We start from the raw sequence: 17,779 nt of genomic DNA, 5'->3' as shown, positions 1-17,779 counted from the left end.
ATTTTACTAACCATTAGTTTTATAAATTATTAGTAATATATGAGAGATTCCTTTCTACCTTACACAAGCGACATCTATCGGCAATTAATCATTTGTCAGTAGTCAATTACCGCCGCCATCTTCCTTTTCTTTCCTGGAGAAATATTGCTCAAAGGTAAAATTTGTTTATCGAAATTACCATATAATTGACCCTAATAAACCCTTAAATAAGTGTAATTCGCATCAGTGACGCCCATTAACATTTCCAAAAAACTCAACCTGACATGAAAACACAATAGACCAACATATCGTTTCATAACCTAACTAACTTCTCTTTTCTTAAATACACGTGTTTGCACATCAAAAAACCCTCTAAAACCTTATTTAATTAAATTCCAGGCAAATACAATGTCTTCTCATTTAGTCTGGAGCATCATTCGTAACAACAATGCTTTCTTACTCAAGAAACGCAACATTTCCAAACCTTTCAGTACGGTAAGTCTTTTGTACCTCTAAAACGTTTTCAAATATTCTAAGTAAAATTCAACACTAATTTTCGGTCATATTGCAGGAGTCTAATAACCTGACCAATCTTAGCTCCTACAGATATAATGGACTAGTACACAAAAAAACACTGGCTATTGCTGATGCCCCAAAAAAAGGTTTTACAGTAGCTTATAAAAAAGCCCGTAAACAGAATAAGCCAAGGCAGAACATTGTGAAGCGTACCTTCAAGTCCGGGCCTAGGCGGTCTTTATACAAACTGAAGACTTTGCTGCAGGCCAATAAGTACAGGACAGATTTGACAAAGGTGAGTGTGGTGTTTTTTTATTTAAGAGATGTTTGCGTTATTTCGGAAATTATACAGGCCGCCCTCAGGAGAGCAAGTGCTGTTTTGAGGTCCCAGAGGCCACAGCCAGCTAAGAAGCAGAAGGCAAAGAAACCAGAATAAGGTTTGTATTGTTTAAGTGGGAAATAAAGGTTCTATTAATCCTTGATTTTTAGTAATTATTTTATTAAAACCTGACATTTCATGCTATAAAACATTAATTTGATGTGTTTTCCTTCAAACTAAAGTAATTGGTGTTTCTCAAAATCTTTCTTCAAGAACACATACAACTGCTCATAGTATGTATCATTAATGCCTGTATATTTAGGGTTAAAGTTGAAAATTAGTTCTTTTGCTTCAAGGGCATCATTAGAAAAACTATTCACATTTTTCTTGCACTCATTAACGAAAAAATTGGCGAAATACTGAGCTACTTTAATACTGTTAAAACTATGTGGAAAACCACTATCCTTCTTGAATTCAAAAGAATTTTTCTCTGGGTGAAACTGTACTCCATAAATCGGGTAATCCTTGTGTTCCATAGAACTAATAAACTCAAACCCATTAACGTCTTTATTGGTAGAAGAAATCTTCCAGAAGTCCAACATATTGTTGTCTTTGAGCACTTGTTTTGTCAGACAGAATCTGTGCAAGTTATAGGTGCAATTTTCCTTTTCAAGAATGGAAATAACTTCACTACTGGCATCACCATAAAGTCTGCTGTTCTTGTAATCTACAATAATATGTTTTTTTTTTTATACTACATGAGGCTTTGCATAGTTGGAGAATTACCTTCTGTGAAGTCTAGAGATTTAGCCTCCTTGACCAAATAACATCCCACACGAATATCTCGTTTCCCCTTTAAAGCGGCGAATATGATCACTTGCATACCTAGGCAGGTACCCCATATTGGATAATAAACCCCTTTGGTATTGTACTCCAAGGCAATTTGATAGAGCTTATTAGCCGCTTCCCCATATCCCCCAGTTTCGTTGAAGTAAGTACCACCTCCCGGAAAAAACAAACTACGACGATTAATATCAGAAAATACTCTTTAACAAATAACTTACCCATTTGTGTACTTAACTACGCGTCGATAATATCCCTCATCTTGACCTATCCTTGAAAATAATACCAAAACTATTCTGGAATTGTAATGACGCATTTACAACTTACCAAATGGGCAGCACTCTAGCTCCCGCACTCTCCAAGAATTTCACATTTGAACTAGCAATGAAACTGTCGTAAGTCTCATTAAGGAAATAGGATGCCACAATGAAAGTTTCTTGGGAAAGGACTCCTATTATAGGACGGTCATTTTTCACCTCTGTAGCTAAAACCGGAGAGGCAATGGAAAATATATAGACGAACGTCCTGAGAAATGTATTCATTATTATGGTTGACGTGAAATAGATTGATGTTAATGCCAAGGGTCTTCATTAAGTGGTTTTGATTTGATAAGTACGATAAAAATATATCTATTTATATTAAGAGCGTGCTTTTTCTGAATGTTTACGGTGCGCAGACTAATAAATTACTTTTGGTTCTCAGATGGTAACTAGAGCGGCTGAAGAAGAGACAACTTTCTCTATGAGTGATCTTTAATTGAAATTGCTGATTTTTAAATAAGTAAACTTACCCATCCTAATTCAAATATCTTTCCCGGCATCCCCTGTCTTGCTGCCTTTTGTATTGGTTGACTTTATTTGACGTCAACATAAAATGGCGCTTTATTTGAAAGGTTCATTGGAGACAGGCCGAAAAAGGAGTTCTGTATCTGAAGACTACATGAAAAAACACAACTAAACCCATTTAAATAACATCGCCATGAATTAATGTTAAGGTCAAGAACGCTTAACAATTTAAATTTGCATTCGTTATTGTTTTAATGTAATATTATTTCTTAGTAGTTAATTCAATTAAAATCATGTTAAATGTAAGTTTGTACCCTTAAGCATTTCTACGCGATGCACTCCAGAGCTGAATTGTAGCTTTTATATTTCCTGTATATTTGAGTATTGATTTATTTTTAGCTGTGTTGCCTTGAATATTTAACAAAACTATAAATATCAACTGTCCAAACTCTACCCTCGCAAATGTGAGTTAAATCAAGTGCGTTATCACGTTAATAATGCATTATTCTTGTAATTGCAAACGAGTTAAAAATTTCAAACTTTTGTTTCCCTTTTGGTCGTAAAATCGTTTCGCTCAAGGACTGATTTTTAATAATGTTGTTGTTTACATTCTCTACGTAAGTAAACATTATGCAGCATTGCTTTCTGCAATTGGCAACCTGCATTCGCTTTCCTTCACAACTAATAGTTCGTAAAACGTCAAAAAAGGTTGTAAAATCGTTGCGCTCAAGGACTAATTTTTTATTATGATGTTGTCTACATTCTCTACGTAGGTAAACATTATGCAGCATTGCTTTCTTTAATTGGCAACATGCATTCGCTTTCGTTCACAACTAATAGCTCGTAAAACGTCAAAAAAAATTATAATTTGCAGTTGTCATCATAACGGCTAGAAGAAGTTTATTGAAAAGAGTCCATTTTAACTGAAAATTGAGCCGAAAACCCGTAAAATTCTCCAAATTTCTAAATATGGAATGCATAGGTACGTAGTCTCCTAAAAATCCCGAACCCTAGAATTCCCCAAAAAACGAACCCCAATGTGTAGGTCCTTTGTATGCCCTACTCAAAAATGACTTTCAAATTTTCACAAGACGATTAGAACTCCAGTATAATGTCTCTGCGGAAACGCATGAAAATGCCTCCGTATATCTTTCAGGAAGTGAAAGTGAGAATGTAGAAAAGACGGTTGCTGAAACGAAAATCTCAGAAACATGCACCAAAGACCAAAGAAGTGATATTAACGGTGATAACTCATCAGAAGATAAGTCGATTGAGCCGACGGAATGTAAAATACCCAAGAAAGAAGAGAATTCTATACCTGAAAATACACGCAGTGGCCCTAGTGAATCTGTAGAGAGTATTGCTATTAAAGTAAGTGACATCCCCTTTAAAACACCCCACTTAAAACAACAAATATTCAGGTAATCTACAATAAGAAAAAATATGATGTCAGTGCCGCCTCAAATTTGTCTATATCTGATCTGAAGAAGCAATTACAGGGTCTATTAGGTGCGCCTTTTCATCACTGAAACCTAAAAGAAAAGCATACTAACATTGCTTGTTTAGATGTACCAGATTCCATGCAAAAACTTATGTACAAAGGTTTGCTGCAGGACAGTCAGACAATTTCTAGTGCAGGGATCACTAAAGGAGCTAAAATAATGCTTGTAGGCTCTACTTTAACTGATATTTTAGCTGTGTCCTCTGTGAGCAAGCAGGTATATATTTAGCTTCCCTTCAATATGTTGGTTTTTGATTTAAAAAATCTTTTAGGATGTAGCTGAAATGGAAAAAGCCTCTACAGTAAAAGAACCTCTTTGCCAACAAAAAATTCACAGAAAAGTATTAGATAAAGGGGCACCTGAGGATGCAATGCCTGGTATTAAAAACATTAAGGTTGTGCTTTTGATTCTTATAAATGTTTGCATTACTAAGAAGCGGAGATTTCAGGAAGGGTTGCCTTCAGTGCCTCTTTCAGGAATGCTGAACAAGCATGGAGGTAAAGTTAGATTAACTTTCAAACTAGAAAATGATCAATTGTGGCTGGGCACTAAAGAGAGGACTGAAAAGCTGCCCATGGGTTCAATTAAAGGGGTTATATCTGAACCTATAGAGGGCCGTGAAGAGTACCACATAATGGTAACTTAAAGCAGTTTTAAGGAGAAATACTGGGCTTAAGCAGTGCTTCTCTACAGGGGTTGCAGCTGGGCTCCACAGAGGCTTCTAGGTATTGGATTTATTGGGTTCCAGCTCAATATGTGGACGCCATTAAAGACGCCATTCTAGGGAAATGGCAATTCTTTTGACTCGAATGTAGGTTCAGCCCTGATGAGGCTTTGCTTCTCCTAAGTTCCATTAAGGCATTTTTTGTTGGGTGTGTCTTAAGTTATCATCAATAAAGATTTGTGTTTTTTTCTACTGCTGAAGTGAATTTTTTTTAAAACACAATTCCAATTATAACTATATTACATATTCTTTTATACAAAACTACTTAGTATACTGGGGAACTGGGATTTTAAAGCCATCCTTGGCCTCAAAAAACGTGTAAGATAAGGTGATTTCTGTACAGTTTTCCAGGTAAGGATCCTCTGCAAATTCAGGGTCTATATAAAAGAACACTGGCATATCCACCTTAAAAAAAATACTCCTTTGAATATCTTATTGTAAAACAAGCTGCTATATAACTTTCTACCTGCTCATGAGGATTGAGCATTTGCTCTTCAAAACAAAAACACTGAATCTTGTTAAAATACTGGCCTGCCTCAAAAGGTATCACATTATAAGTACTAATCCCAACAACACTATTATCAGTGGGATTTTTAGCAGTATAAAAGGCTAGTGCAGTCTCTCCTGGAAACACCTTAAAGCCTCCTTCAGTTCACTGCTGTCTCAGATAAGATTTGGAAACTTACCGTAATTTCAGTCTGTTGTGGCTTAAAGTTCCACCTCATATTGGCAGCCTTATCCGCATTAAACCTTACCCTAATAGGCCGGCTCTTATCCGCCTGCATGTTTTCCACTTTGCTGCTGTCATGTCCCTCTACAGTAGTTCCTCCATAACTGTACGCTTGACAAAATATTCGGTACAGGGGCACTGCAGCATAGCTCATGCCCAATGTCACTATACCAGTGGCTGTGAAGTAGTAAAGAGTTGACCTAAGCCGCTTTTTGTTCGCTTGACGCATTTGTTCACCCGGGTCTTGGCTGTAGGTTCGAAAAGGAGATTTTCGAAGGTTGAAACATTTCTGACAGGATTTCCGGAGAATGATTTCATTGGGAATTTTCAAGACGGACTTGAACATACTGAGGCTAAGCTTTAAGGCTCATTTTCATGAAATTTACAGATGTTTTCAAATGCTTAGCAGATTTTCGTGATTACAGTTCTTGCCAGCAAAATAAGGTTAGAAATATTATGCTGATAATTGCCAATTCCTCACTATTGTCGGTTAAAGCTAATGTATCATTTGGCCTAATTTTTCAATATGGTTGCTCACTGTCAATGGTAAAAGATGACGTCTTTACGCTAAAACAAAAATTAAAAAATAGATATAATTTAGGTGACTTTGCCAATTCTCAATATAACAAATTCAAAATTAAATTTTCTTCGAAAGAGATTTACACTTTCTACAGATTTCTAATTTTTATTTAAAACTCTTTGGCTAACCATACGAGCTTTCAATATATTCGTTGTACCCAGAGCACAACCCGAATCAAAAATCAATTTAAATTATTTGTGTAGATTTTAGAGAAATTGCAGCAACCGGCAACGATGTGAAGTTAAATGAGGTGTGAGGTTAAAAACTTATTATCTTTCTTTTACTAAAATTCTTATTTTACTTAAACTATCAATGAACTCTCGTCTTTTACCCTTTACACGCACCCTTTTTCGGGCATGCTACTCGGACTACAGAATAGTGAGTACCCCTGATAATTCGACTCTAGTGGCCTGGCACCCCAAAAAGGATTTCCCCTATGAGTGTACAAAACCTTTATCACAAATAAAAATTGAGGATAGTCCTTCTGTGTTGAAGACTCAACTAACACCAGAATTGTTGTCGATTTTTAATAAGAAAACTCCGGAGCAAGCCAGAGCTGAACTGATGGCCATTACCCACACTACAAAGCATCGTTGGTTCCCAAGAAAAAGACGGAATAAGGCCAAGAAGACTCCCATGGATAGAGAGTTTTTGTAGTTTTTATTGTGTAAACTTAGATTTGTTTTTATGATGTTGAGGAATGATAAGAAAGGGATAATGAAAAGTTCTTGATCAGCTATAAATATGATTTAATTTGTAAGTGAAATTAAAGCATTAACAACATTGCCATGGTTCTCCCTTAATGTCCTCTCAGCTTTAAATTGTGGAATTTCCATTTCCTTCACTATAAGGTCAACATCTTCCTTCTTAATTGATACCTAAACATATGCTCTAAATACTAATTCCAATTCAGCAAGGACAATGCCTACCTTCAACAGTTCTTTTTCTCGTGCCTGTTTTTCAAGTGCAGCTTGATTCCTTCTGTCTCCAATTACAGAAATGGCATTAGCTACGTCTTGAGTAGAGATTTCTTTTTCTTCAGCATAGTCTGTGACTTTTTCTAGGTCTGCAGCCCCACTATCATATTTGGCTTGTTTCTTTTGCTGAGACTTTTCACTATTTTCGTCTGAGGTACCATTTAGAGGCTCTTCGTCGGCCATTGCGTTGAGGATTGTTTTGCAGGGAAAATGGCACAATGTAGAAGGAATTTAAGGTTTTATTTTTATATGTAAAAATTACTGATTTTTGTAGAGTGCGGTAAGACATAACCTCATTAAATTATACATTTCATTTACACTGAAGCTTTAGTAGGAGTATATTCCTTGCCTTTTTAGTAGCTTTCAGCAGCGTTGCATAAATAAAGATAGCGATATCATTGGGGTTGGAGTCATCGATTATTATATTGAAGTTTAATCAGCTGATTGGTTATTATTTTATGTCCGGAAAGTGACGTGTGTTTATTATTTGTAATTCTCATAAAATTTCAGTGTTTTCCAATTTCAAGTACTTTTCGCCATTTAATTAACCATCATAAAATTTTTCCTCAAGTGTTGAATTTATTGTACCAGTGCCAATTGTAAGATTATCTGAAGATATGCCCTTGGAAACGCAATACAGCCTGAGAAGTCCTGGTAAACCCATAATTTTATCCTTGAGAATCTGGCATTTTTTTAGATAAAATATCCTAATCGCCTTCAGTAATTTATGCAATGTCTTCATATTTTAAAACTAGGAGTAAAGCGTCTTATGCGCGAAGCAATAGAACTGGCAAACCCTACAGAAGAGTACTATGCATGCCCTCTTGATGACAATCTGTTTGAATGGCATTTCACAGTAAGGGGACCTCCTGAAACTGAATTTGAAGGGGGCTATTACCATGGCCGCATTTTGCTCCCTCCCCAGTATCCCATGCAGCCCCCCAATATTATTCTTCTTACTGTGAGTGTTTCTCATTGTTGTAACTAACATGTTTCAAGAAAAATTATTTTATTAGCCTAACGGCCGCTTTGAGGTGAACAAAAAAATTTGCTTGTCAATCTCTGGTTATCATCCTGAAACATGGCAACCCTCGTGGTCCATACGCACAGCCCTTTTGGCCCTTATAGCTTTCATGCCTACAAAAGGTAAAAATGAAATATGTTCTTAGAGATTTAATATAATGACATTGATTTAAAAGGTGTTGGGACCATTGGTTCACTAGATTATACCCCAGAGGAACGGCAAGTGCTAGCAAGAAAATCAAAAACCTGGGAGTGTTCCACTTGTGGCAAAATATCTGAAAAACTGATTTCAGCAGATAATGCTCCCACTCTCACTCAGGAGGAGAGCACCATGTTGGAGACTATAGCATTGAAGGTCTGTTTGTTTGAAAGAAAATTATCTCAAGGTTCAGGTATTTCTGTGTTAATAGGCAGAGGAAGAGGTGGATAATAAGAAAGATGGAAATCAGTTGCCTGCAGAAAGTGGGGAAGATACCTCTCTTCCTCTATCAATTCGCAAGGTATTTAAGTCTTCAATAGAAATTTTAAAGTAATAAAGGAGTGTTCCAATATAGGGTAGGGCCGTACCATTTTCATTACCTGAGACGTTTTCCGAGGTCTCTGTACGGCACCGAAATACGGCTAGTTCTTCAGGGATAGAAGAAGTACACCAGGAAATAACAGATGAGATTTTAAGAGCAAGCATTGAGAGGAGTAAAAGGTAATTTTCATTTATAGTTCCAGGGCTGTGGCAAGAAATCATGAAATTTTCAGGGATAAGTTCTGGAGGGTCCTTGTTTATGTGATCGTAGCCGTCATAGCGGTTTTAATAATGCGACGCCTATTTTTGATGTAGCTGCTACTTAATGCTAGAAATTCTTGTGATTTAAATTAATCAAGTATTGTTTCATTAATAGGTTTAGCTTTCAGTACAGGGTATGCAGCAACAAGTCTTATCTCTTATTAGAAAAACTGAAGATTTATGTTCCAATTTTGAGCCAAAGTATTTTGTAGAAATGGTGCTGCTTTCGTTGAGATTTGACACAAATATGTTAATAGTGTATAGGCCGTTATGTTTTGTAGTAATGTGACAACTAATTACATTATAAACGCATTAATTTATACACTTAGTTGAAAGCTTTTTATATTAGGTAAATTTTTTTATTTGAAGGCGTAAGTTTGGTTGCCTGGCTTTGAAATGCATTATTTTTGTATTATATCACGCATGTACTGATGTCTCGCTTCAGGCAGCAGTTCAGTAAAAATCTCTAAACTCCAACACAACATTTTTAAGTAGGTGTCGATTTTCGGATTTGTTTATCGGACTTCCAAAGCCGTTCTGCAACAATCGCTATTATTACCAGAGGCCCAAAAATTATATTCACCCAGCTTGCTGTTATTCCATTTTGTTACATTTGATGCAAGTTGGCAGCCTGTAATAGAAGCAAAAATACTCTGAACAATTGTAAGTTCCTAAAATATAAAATATGTAATTATTTCTACTGAAATAAACTTCCTCATAAACTTGCTACTAAAAGAAACAAAAAATGTTTCACAATAAATCCGTTGTGTGTAAAAAATTTTTATTAAAATAATCAAAATATTGCAGTGCTCAATATAAAAATATGAAAACCATTAATGACTAGAAACAGTTTCTGAGTTCATTGCAAATCTTTTAAGCAATGGTTGCTTAAGAAAGCAGTGCAGTAATATTTTGGTCACTTTAAGACTCTACCCAAGTAATCTACATTCATTAATTTTTTTGCAGATAACAGTATACAAGACTGTCATAAACATTAGAGGGCATTATTGATGTGATATGGTCACTATATTATGGCACCACTTTCTTAAAAAACCTTAACTTTACTCAACATCCACCATGCAAATGCCATTCTCCTTAGACTCTGTAATTTCATCTTTACTCCCAACATTTACTGATGGCAACTTTTTCACCTCAAAAGCCTCGTGAATACTCAATACTTCTTGATTCACCACAGGTCTATAAAAATCCCCACCAGGTCCATTGTCATTGCCACTAATTGTAAACACCTTTTCTGTAGCACTTTTAATGTTCTGAGGATTCACCAATATCACTTTAGCAGCAGATGTAGGCATGAATTCTTTAGAAAGCATCTGCTTAGAGGGCGCGATAATGTTTCTTTGAGTCTTAGCACTCTGTGAACGTCCTAATTTGTGATTGTTTTGCAGCTGATGCTTCACTATTTGAATAGCACTTTGTGGACGTTCTCTTTTTGTAGTACAGGTGTTAACATAGTAAATTTCTGGAAATGTTGTGGTGGAGCCTGAGGTGCTATGATTGACTTCGTTGCACTCTTCAAGGTTGGGATAAACATCTAACACTTCCAAGTTTTTAACTGTCACTCCATTAATTTTTGAGGCATATTCTGAAAAGGTCTGAATGGCATCTGGGTCTTCCAAGACTTGTTTTTCAGCCTTGATTCGCTTCAGCTTCTCAAGCATTTCTTGCTTTGTTTGAATTTCCTCAGCCACCATGTCCAGTTGCACTCTAATGTTCAACTTCTCATAGTTCTTGTCAATATAATTCACAATCCATTCGTAGCCCTGCTTAATTCCTGGGTCAGTTTTGTGATAGTTCATTTCATTTGCACTGGAAGGTTAAATTTGTTGTAAAGAATGTTATGGTGTTTTTTTTTCACTTACCAGCAACTTTGTACCAAAGCAGGGCACTTATATGTGTTTACCAGTTGCTCAATTTTAAGGTACTCTATAATATCCACTTCATCAAGGGCACTTTCCTGGTCCTGTTTATTGGCTAATATAAGTACAGGTTTTCCTGTGATTTTATTACTGCTTAAAATATCTTCAAACACTTTTCGGACTTCGGGAAAGCGGTCAGTATCGCATGAATCAACAACAAAAATCACACCATGGACATCAATGAAATATCTGTGCCAGATACCTCGAATTTTAGCTCCGCCACCTGGAAATATCATATCTGTAGCCTAATAAATTGTGAAATATGCCAAGCAAACCTAAGTCAAAAATTTTAACATCATACTGCTTGTACCTCAGTTCTATCACAGAAAAGCCAATAGTGGGAATGGGTTTATCAGTAGGCTCCCCTGCCAAACCCTTGGCAGTTACAGTTTTGCCTGCATTATCCAGCCCTACGAGCAATAGGGCTAATCGGTGCCTAGAATTAATTTAAAAGGTATGACTGACGAAATAGCAGATCTCCTTTTTAAGATACCTTTTTAGTTTGCTTTCTTGACAGCAATTATTTCCCATGTTAGGCACTTTTCAGACATTTCAGTCTAGTTGAGATTATTTGGGAGTCTTTTTTGGGAAATTAAAATGAATTCTTGAGTCAAACTTGTGTTTTTGAGTTATTGTATCAAAAATTATTGAGATCTCGCAGATAAACAGTAACAAATAAAATTTCCTCGAGTGGATCTGAGAATCAAAACAAATAAAACATCTGGGTAATGTCGAAAAGTTGTTTTAACGCAACTACGCATCCATACCTGCCTTCATTATAGCATTGTATTCACCAAATAACAATAGAAAATTTATTTATTGAATTACTCCAGTGGATGTTTTCTCTTGCTTTGTTGGCATTTGGCGTTACGCATTAGAACGAGAGAGACATGTACGTATATTAGTTTCATCTTTCTTGTATATTATTACAATCTGGCAATGCTGCCTGCTAGTTTTGAATTTTTTGAATATTACACGTTATGTCAAAATAAAAGTAAGCCTTTATTGTCATTACTATTATTTTCAATAATCTTCATTCATAAACCAAATTTTGGGACCTCAAATCATAAAGAAGTAGTCTTTTCTTCATATTCTTAAAACGTAAATCATAAAGCATGCTCAGCGATGCAAAATAGTCATCTTATCGTAAGTTATATCCACTCCATCCTCAAAAATTCAATTTTTTCCTTAAAAACAATGCTTCATTACCTTTAAACTCAAATCTTTTACATTAGAGCATAATAATCCCCATCTTCAACGCATCCCCATGGATTCAGCTTTGCTTCGAAGGGATCTTGAAACAAACTGCTTTAGAAACCCTTAGACTTGAAATTTGTGTATGTAATGATTGCAGCACTGATAACACACCTCAGTTACTTGAATCATGGAAGGTCTCTTTTGAGAAGTTAGGAATACCCTTTAAGATTCATACCAATACTGATCAAAATAAAGGAGGTACCCACATAATTCTTTTTATAGGAAGATAACAACTAAAGTTTTTTTGTGTATACTTTATAGTTGGGTATTCAAAAAACAGGGCGGTAGGAATTAGCAGTGGAGATTTTCTTTGTTTTCAAGACAGTGTAAGTAAGTTATTTGTCTATGTGTTAGAGCCTTGCAGTTGGGTAGTTTTAGGATGATGTTATGCTGCCAGATAGAGTTATCAAACAGTATGAAAAGGCTCTGCTAACCCCTTTAGATACAGTAAGCATACATGTAAATATTTTAATCAGTCAGCAGAAGGAAAATGGAGTATTATTTATTAGATAATAGGCTGTCAATTTAGGCGAGAGCCCCTTAACTCCACAGTTCGCTATACTAAATGGGCCAACAATCTAACAAAATTGCAATTAAACCTGCAAGTTTTCACCTCCCATGGTCCCACTGTTATAATGCCAACATGGTTTTGTCATAGAAGTCTCTATGAAAGGTAGAATTAAGTTGTCGGTGGTGATTTAATTGTGGCTAAATCTCCATTGCAGAGTTGGTGGGTTCTGTGAAAACAATCAAGGCTGTCCTGAGGACTTGTTGTTTTTTTATAAGCACTTGGATTTAGGAGGCAAAGTTGCTCGGGTAGATCAAATCCTGTTAATCTACACTTTTCATGCTAATCAGACAACATTTTCAATAAATCAGTAAGACTTACAAAAAAATAGTCATTAATGTAATTAAATCCATTATTGTCAGAGATACAATTTGGAGTATCCGTCTACAACGTTTGGAGACTTTAGTCTTGCAAAAATGGCCTTCATTCACCATATGGAATGCTGGGAAACAGGGTCGAAGGTTCTATAACTCCCTTGCCCAGCAAAATAAGGATAAAGTAGCGGCTTTCTGCGACGTAGATTTAAATAAAATTGGTCGAAAGTATCAGTATTTCAATGCAGAAGGGCGAAAATTCCAAAGGGAAGTTAGTATAATTCATTTCAAAGATGCAACTCCTCCGTTTGTGATATGTGTGAAAATAGTGAGTAAGGGAAGTAGTGGAAAGGTGCAGTTTAAAGGAGACATTTTTAGGACTTGACTAATGGGGTTTTTGAGGAAAATTTGAACTCTTTGCATCTACAGGAGGGAGTGGATTATGTAATGTTCAGTTAATTGGGCCAATGCTTTGATTTATTGGTGATGGTCCTTATACATTTTTTTTTCTATTTTCATATTAGATCTTCAGGTAGCACAATGTTCAAACTCCTTCTCACCCTAACACCAATCTCTCTGGGCCTGACAGCCTTGCCAATATTCCTGCACTACATCCTTAAAAAACACTATCAGAGACTCCTTGAAGACCTCAACAAACCAGACTTTGACAGCTACTATGAATGCATCTTCATTGACTACAAGAATTTCAACTGCAAGTCCCACTTAATCAAACTGACTGAGTGCGGAGAAAGCTGCTCTAACACCCACTTAAAGCGGCTTCTCCACTACATCGCCAGCGCTAAAAAGAGCCTCAAATTATGCATGTTTATGCTAACTCTGAAGCAGATTACAACCGAATTGGTCAGCGCACATAGAAGAGGAGTTAAAGTGCAAGTTATAGCCGATAGAGGTATGAGTAAAAATGACACAGTACAGTCAAATTTGGAATATTTAAAAGAGAACGGTGAGTTTTTAATCATTGCTAGTCGGTTAGAAGAAACCGGGGAATGGTTACAGGGATTGCGATAAAAATTTCTCCTGGAGTAAATGAAATGATGCATCATAAATTTTGTCTGATAGACGAGAAGGACGGGCAACTTGGCAAAGTGTTCTTTGGAAGTCTTAACTTGACAGCGCAGGCGTTTTGCAAGAATTTTGAGAATCTGGTCTTCACCAATAACGCAAAAGTAATCCGGGGGCTCAGTGAGGAGTTTGAGGTGTTATGGGACCGGTTTTAGTATTAAAGGCTTTGAGTTTGAATGTGAAGAATGATGAAATTCATTATGTAATAAAAAGTAATGGTTTTGTTGAAGTCAGAGAGATTTTCATTTACAACCACATACACCCCTTGCTTGTTAATCTTTACGTATATGATCACAATTTGAATTATCTGAATGGCAACCTCGCGCGGTGTTTTTTTTTTTATTTTAAATGAACATTGCGAAGAGCTTCTATGTTGCTAGACCTTACGGAAGGTCTTCATATTGCGTGGACGTGCTGCCGATTTCGATATATATATATGGCTAATGTACAAAAGCGTTGATTTGAACTAATTTTTATTGAAGAAATTTTACGGTATAGATCTCACAAATCCGTATGTGAGTACTTATGCCATAAATCTAGACAAAAACTAAGGAAAATAAATCACATAAATATCAAAAGCTTATAGATAAAAATTAATTACAATATAAAATTAGTAAAACACTACGCCCTTATTCGAAAATATTCTTAGGTATCTACACGAACTAAAATCAGTCTTTCCAATGTTTTTCTCAAACAGAAGCGCTTCTCTCTATTTGGTATACATACATATAACAAATTGAATAGAAGATTTATTTTCTGGGAGAAATAGTTTGGAATTTTTAACGCTTACAAAGTAATAGCTACATACATGGTGTCCGTGAAATGAGTGTACAACGCTTGACTAAAATATCCTGAACTAAAGATAAGGCGTTTTAGGTAAACTTACCTTGTAAATTGAATACAGCTTCGTTTCGTGACTGCGAGACACCAAAGTTTTCAAATAAATATCGTTTTTTCGAAATAATTGCTAAAATCTGTTGTTTTCCACTAATTTTGGAGCCAAGAGTCGCTATGCAAATTCGCGTGTTTTAACATGAGCGAGACCTTTTTTTAATGCGTGGAAATATTAAAAATGGCACGTGGTTTTTAAGTAAAAGTTGGTATTTTTGTTACTCATCGTGCGAATGACTTTAACAAAAATTTTCTCTGCTACAAGCTGACTTTAGTTTGAACATTTTTTGCCTCTTGTAATGCTTTCGCAAGGCATACAGGTACTGTACAAAAAAATTATTTACGATATAGTTATGAGACTTTTTTACTCTTAGAACTCATCAAAAATCTACTGCATATATTCTCTTTTACGCGACAATAATAAAATATTAAACCAGATGCCGAATCAGCTGAAGGTTATTATAAAAGCCAAGAACCTCCGGCACGTGGTTGGTTAATAAGTTAACTTAGATGTTAGTTTACGAACCTATAAGGATCTTGTAACAGTTTTCAAGGAATAAAGATCTTTAAAAATGTAAGTTCTTCAGTTCAAAAACGAAATTACACCTTGCAATTCATCAATACTTCGATACCTTCTCAAGTAGCTTATAACAATAAAATAAATATTGCGTACGTCTGACATACCGATAGTGTTTACTATGTTAATCTTAGTTGAGTTTATTGTAAATTTAATAAATTTTTATCCTTTAAAATCGAACATTATTCTATCGCTGAGAAAATTAACGTGCCTCTATTACACGTGATTCTCTAAGGGAAGTGGACGAATCTATGGCAAATGGACGGAATCTATCATGACAAATATGAAAATCGCTGAATTGCGAACCATCAAATTTTTACAAGTATTGCAAGGTAACTTAGGGAAATGAGTAGTTTTAATACAAATAATGTTAATGCAAGACGCCAACGCTAAAAATTGAAAAGAGAAAAATGGTGCCGTACCAGTTGATTGGTGAAACATTGATAGGAGTAAAAGGTACCCAAGGAACCCATTTCTAATCGAGTTTCCACTAATATTCAGTATAAAAATAAATGATGAGGAAACCTTCAGGAGGTCCAGCAAGACGCAGAATTATGTTTATATATGTGCATATTTATTGAAAATATCGAAATAGTTGTCTGCACAAGTCAAAAACGTGCTATTAATAGGAATCACAAATTGGGCACAGTTTGATGAAGAAAAAGTTTTCCCTGCAGCATCGCCACGTGATGCGTATTCGATGTTTGTTTATTAGATCTCAATAATTATGCAATTTTCGAGAGCCTAATGTAATAAATGATAAAGAAAATATGATAGAAAAAGGTCTCATTAAAATAAAAGAAAAACTATAATAAATCGAGTGTTTTATTTGCCCTGCTTGCGAATAATCGCATTAAACAACAAACAGAAAAAAATTATAACCACATATTATAATTTTTTTAGTAATAACTTACATATATACATATATATATATATATATACATATGTAAGTTAATAATGGGAAGAAAAGATGCCACTGCAGAATCGCGACACAATGCTTACAAAGCTGTTATTATGTATTATAGCTATTGTTTATATGAGAAGTAAATTTATAAGCTTACATATATATATTATTCAGTCCTCGAAGTTGTTAATTTTTAATAGACCGAGTCAAAGTATTAACTTGGTGGTGGTTTTATCACTCTACAACTCTAAATTTGAATTGTTCTTGAAAAACTCGCAACTTCTTTTGTTAGAATTTATTATTAGTATTGTTGGAAATTTTTGTCCGTTGTGGAAGGAGATTATTTGATATATATATATATATATATATTGATGGATGATTAATTCAATATCGGGGTATTGATAGTTTTAAGGAATGTTGGTGTTTACAAAAAGGAGCGCGTGAGACGCGCAAGACGTGACCCACGCTCTCGAAAACGGGAAAAATCAATACCAGTGGTATACACAGTAGTAGTACCGTACTCGAAGAGTAAATTTTATACTTGTTGAAGAGAAATTTTTACGTTCCCCTATGCAAAGGCACTTTTTTTTACTTTACACCCTTTTGATCAAGTTCTTTTAGCAACAAAAAAATGTATTTTTTAATTTTTCGCGATATGTTTGTTTAGTGCCTTAAATTCGTAAATTTTCGCAATTTTACTAAATCTGGAAACGTCGCATATTACTTCCTATCGCGTATTGTTTTCAAAACCGACCAGCTGTACCTTAACAAAAGGCAGGTAGAAAGTTTTTTGCATGTTTTCGTACCGATATCGCTTCGTAGATGATTCACTCGAACGTTAGCGCGAAGATGAACAAATTGGTCGTACCAATAATCGGGATAATCAGGGTTTTCTCTGTTCTAAACACTTGTGATGTACGCGATTAGTGTATCCATGAGATAACGAACGAAACAGGGGATCTTGGACTGTCATTTTGTGAGTGAAAGCGGATGTCGCTGACGCCATTTTGGTTCAGGTTTTTGACGCGCGAGTTTTAGGTCTAAACTGCGTATGCGTCAGCTTCGGGTCAAATTTCATTCGAAACTCTGAAACATTTTGAGGATTTTCCTCCGGAATTAATATTGCATTTTTTGTTTCAGGTTTCCGCTGGATGCGCCTCTGCTTTGGGTCGAAATTCATTCGAAACTCGGAACTATTTTGAAAATTTTTCTTAGAAATTCATATCGAATTTCTTTTTTTCAAGTTTCCGCTGTGCACGCCTCTGCTCCAAGTCAAAATTAATCCGAAACTCTAATTGTTGTGAGATTTTTTTTCAATTAAAACTGTTTTTCCCCATTGGTACGCAAGCTAAGTTATCGTAATGAATATTCGACGCTGCAGATTATTTTGAAAATAAGCCCAACGAGATGCCCAAATTAGATTCATTTTTTGAAATCAATGTAGTATTTATGTGTTCAAGAAAACGGTCAACATTTTAAATATTTGTTA

At 35.4% G+C, this 17,779-nt stretch overlaps 9 protein-coding genes across 12 annotated transcripts; 5 read left to right on the top strand and 4 right to left on the bottom strand.

Moving 5' to 3' along the window:
* Positions 1 to 10: 10 nt before the first annotated feature.
* On the top strand, positions 11 to 977 carry RpL28 (ribosomal protein L28). The gene is made up of 4 exons (XM_066298974.1): positions 11 to 154; positions 379 to 474; positions 551 to 790; positions 848 to 977. The coding sequence occupies exons 2-4, from the start codon at positions 388 to 390 to the stop codon at positions 929 to 931; spliced, it is 411 nt and encodes a 136-aa protein (XP_066155071.1). The 5' UTR covers positions 11 to 154; positions 379 to 387; the 3' UTR covers positions 932 to 977.
* Positions 973 to 2,906, bottom strand: LOC136348264 (gamma-glutamyl hydrolase A-like). Of its 3 annotated transcripts, XM_066298967.1 has the most exons (5): positions 2,448 to 2,906; positions 1,985 to 2,141; positions 1,879 to 1,929; positions 1,601 to 1,833; positions 973 to 1,541 (listed from the first exon to the last, which is right to left on the bottom strand). In XM_066298967.1, exons 1-5 carry the CDS (start codon positions 2,449 to 2,451, stop codon positions 1,051 to 1,053), a joined length of 936 nt encoding a protein of 311 aa, XP_066155064.1. In that variant the 5' UTR covers positions 2,452 to 2,906; the 3' UTR covers positions 973 to 1,050. The 3 variants fall into 3 exon arrangements, with proteins under 3 accessions (XP_066155064.1, XP_066155062.1, XP_066155063.1); XM_066298965.1 differs by lacking the exon at positions 2,448 to 2,906 and having other exon boundaries at positions 1,985 to 2,248; XM_066298966.1 differs by lacking the exons at positions 1,879 to 1,929; positions 2,448 to 2,906 and having other exon boundaries at positions 1,985 to 2,252.
* Positions 2,907 to 3,040: 134 nt separating this feature from the next.
* On the top strand, positions 3,041 to 4,860 carry LOC136348265 (ubiquitin domain-containing protein UBFD1-like). Of its 2 annotated transcripts, XM_066298969.1 has the most exons (8): positions 3,041 to 3,059; positions 3,317 to 3,424; positions 3,599 to 3,813; positions 3,864 to 3,951; positions 4,009 to 4,160; positions 4,216 to 4,338; positions 4,393 to 4,581; positions 4,638 to 4,860. In XM_066298969.1, exons 2-8 carry the CDS (start codon positions 3,412 to 3,414, stop codon positions 4,746 to 4,748), a joined length of 891 nt encoding a protein of 296 aa, XP_066155066.1. In that variant the 5' UTR covers positions 3,041 to 3,059; positions 3,317 to 3,411; the 3' UTR covers positions 4,749 to 4,860. The 2 variants fall into 2 exon arrangements, with proteins under 2 accessions (XP_066155066.1, XP_066155065.1); XM_066298968.1 differs by lacking the exon at positions 3,041 to 3,059 and having other exon boundaries at positions 3,272 to 3,424.
* A 30-nt stretch (positions 4,861 to 4,890) lies between these two features.
* Cox11 (Cytochrome c oxidase copper chaperone COX11) lies at positions 4,891 to 6,100 on the bottom strand. The gene is made up of 3 exons (XM_066298972.1): positions 5,355 to 6,100; positions 5,135 to 5,302; positions 4,891 to 5,073 (listed from the first exon to the last, which is right to left on the bottom strand). The coding sequence occupies exons 1-3, from the start codon at positions 5,742 to 5,744 to the stop codon at positions 4,930 to 4,932; spliced, it is 702 nt and encodes a 233-aa protein (XP_066155069.1). The 5' UTR covers positions 5,745 to 6,100; the 3' UTR covers positions 4,891 to 4,929.
* A 603-nt stretch (positions 6,101 to 6,703) lies between these two features.
* On the bottom strand, positions 6,704 to 7,278 carry LOC136348270 (huntingtin-interacting protein K). Its single transcript, XM_066298975.1, has 2 exons — positions 6,908 to 7,278; positions 6,704 to 6,856 (listed from the first exon to the last, which is right to left on the bottom strand). The coding sequence occupies exons 1-2, from the start codon at positions 7,136 to 7,138 to the stop codon at positions 6,728 to 6,730; spliced, it is 360 nt and encodes a 119-aa protein (XP_066155072.1). The 5' UTR covers positions 7,139 to 7,278; the 3' UTR covers positions 6,704 to 6,727.
* A 123-nt stretch (positions 7,279 to 7,401) lies between these two features.
* On the top strand, positions 7,402 to 9,088 carry LOC136348266 (ubiquitin-conjugating enzyme E2 J1-like). Its single transcript, XM_066298971.1, has 7 exons — positions 7,402 to 7,609; positions 7,711 to 7,916; positions 7,972 to 8,101; positions 8,155 to 8,333; positions 8,389 to 8,478; positions 8,533 to 8,678; positions 8,732 to 9,088. Exons 1-7 carry the CDS (start codon positions 7,573 to 7,575, stop codon positions 8,811 to 8,813), a joined length of 870 nt encoding a protein of 289 aa, XP_066155068.1. The 5' UTR covers positions 7,402 to 7,572; the 3' UTR covers positions 8,814 to 9,088.
* Positions 9,089 to 9,523: 435 nt separating this feature from the next.
* On the bottom strand, positions 9,524 to 11,375 carry LOC136348260 (ADP-ribosylation factor-like protein 13B). The gene is made up of 4 exons (XM_066298957.1): positions 11,190 to 11,375; positions 10,972 to 11,132; positions 10,640 to 10,919; positions 9,524 to 10,586 (listed from the first exon to the last, which is right to left on the bottom strand). Exons 1-4 carry the CDS (start codon positions 11,225 to 11,227, stop codon positions 9,821 to 9,823), a joined length of 1,245 nt encoding a protein of 414 aa, XP_066155054.1. The 5' UTR covers positions 11,228 to 11,375; the 3' UTR covers positions 9,524 to 9,820.
* Positions 11,376 to 11,696: 321 nt separating this feature from the next.
* Positions 11,697 to 13,380, top strand: LOC136348263 (queuosine-tRNA galactosyltransferase-like). The gene is made up of 8 exons (XM_066298964.1): positions 11,697 to 11,842; positions 11,932 to 12,151; positions 12,215 to 12,279; positions 12,332 to 12,400; positions 12,463 to 12,626; positions 12,679 to 12,831; positions 12,884 to 13,163; positions 13,214 to 13,380. The coding sequence occupies exons 1-8, from the start codon at positions 11,822 to 11,824 to the stop codon at positions 13,292 to 13,294; spliced, it is 1,053 nt and encodes a 350-aa protein (XP_066155061.1). The 5' UTR covers positions 11,697 to 11,821; the 3' UTR covers positions 13,295 to 13,380.
* On the top strand, positions 13,376 to 14,151 carry LOC136348268 (uncharacterized). The gene is made up of 2 exons (XM_066298973.1): positions 13,376 to 13,799; positions 13,853 to 14,151. Exons 1-2 carry the CDS (start codon positions 13,376 to 13,378, stop codon positions 14,071 to 14,073), a joined length of 645 nt encoding a protein of 214 aa, XP_066155070.1. The 3' UTR covers positions 14,074 to 14,151.
* The last annotated feature ends 3,628 nt before the right edge of the window (positions 14,152 to 17,779 follow it).

This window comes from Euwallacea fornicatus, chromosome 32 (genome assembly GCF_040115645.1).
Source record: "Euwallacea fornicatus isolate EFF26 chromosome 32, ASM4011564v1, whole genome shotgun sequence".
Lineage (NCBI taxonomy): Eukaryota > Metazoa > Arthropoda > Insecta > Coleoptera > Curculionidae > Euwallacea > Euwallacea fornicatus.
The sequence above is the reverse complement of the archived record's forward strand: the minus strand, read 5'-3'. Positions and strand labels throughout refer to the sequence as shown.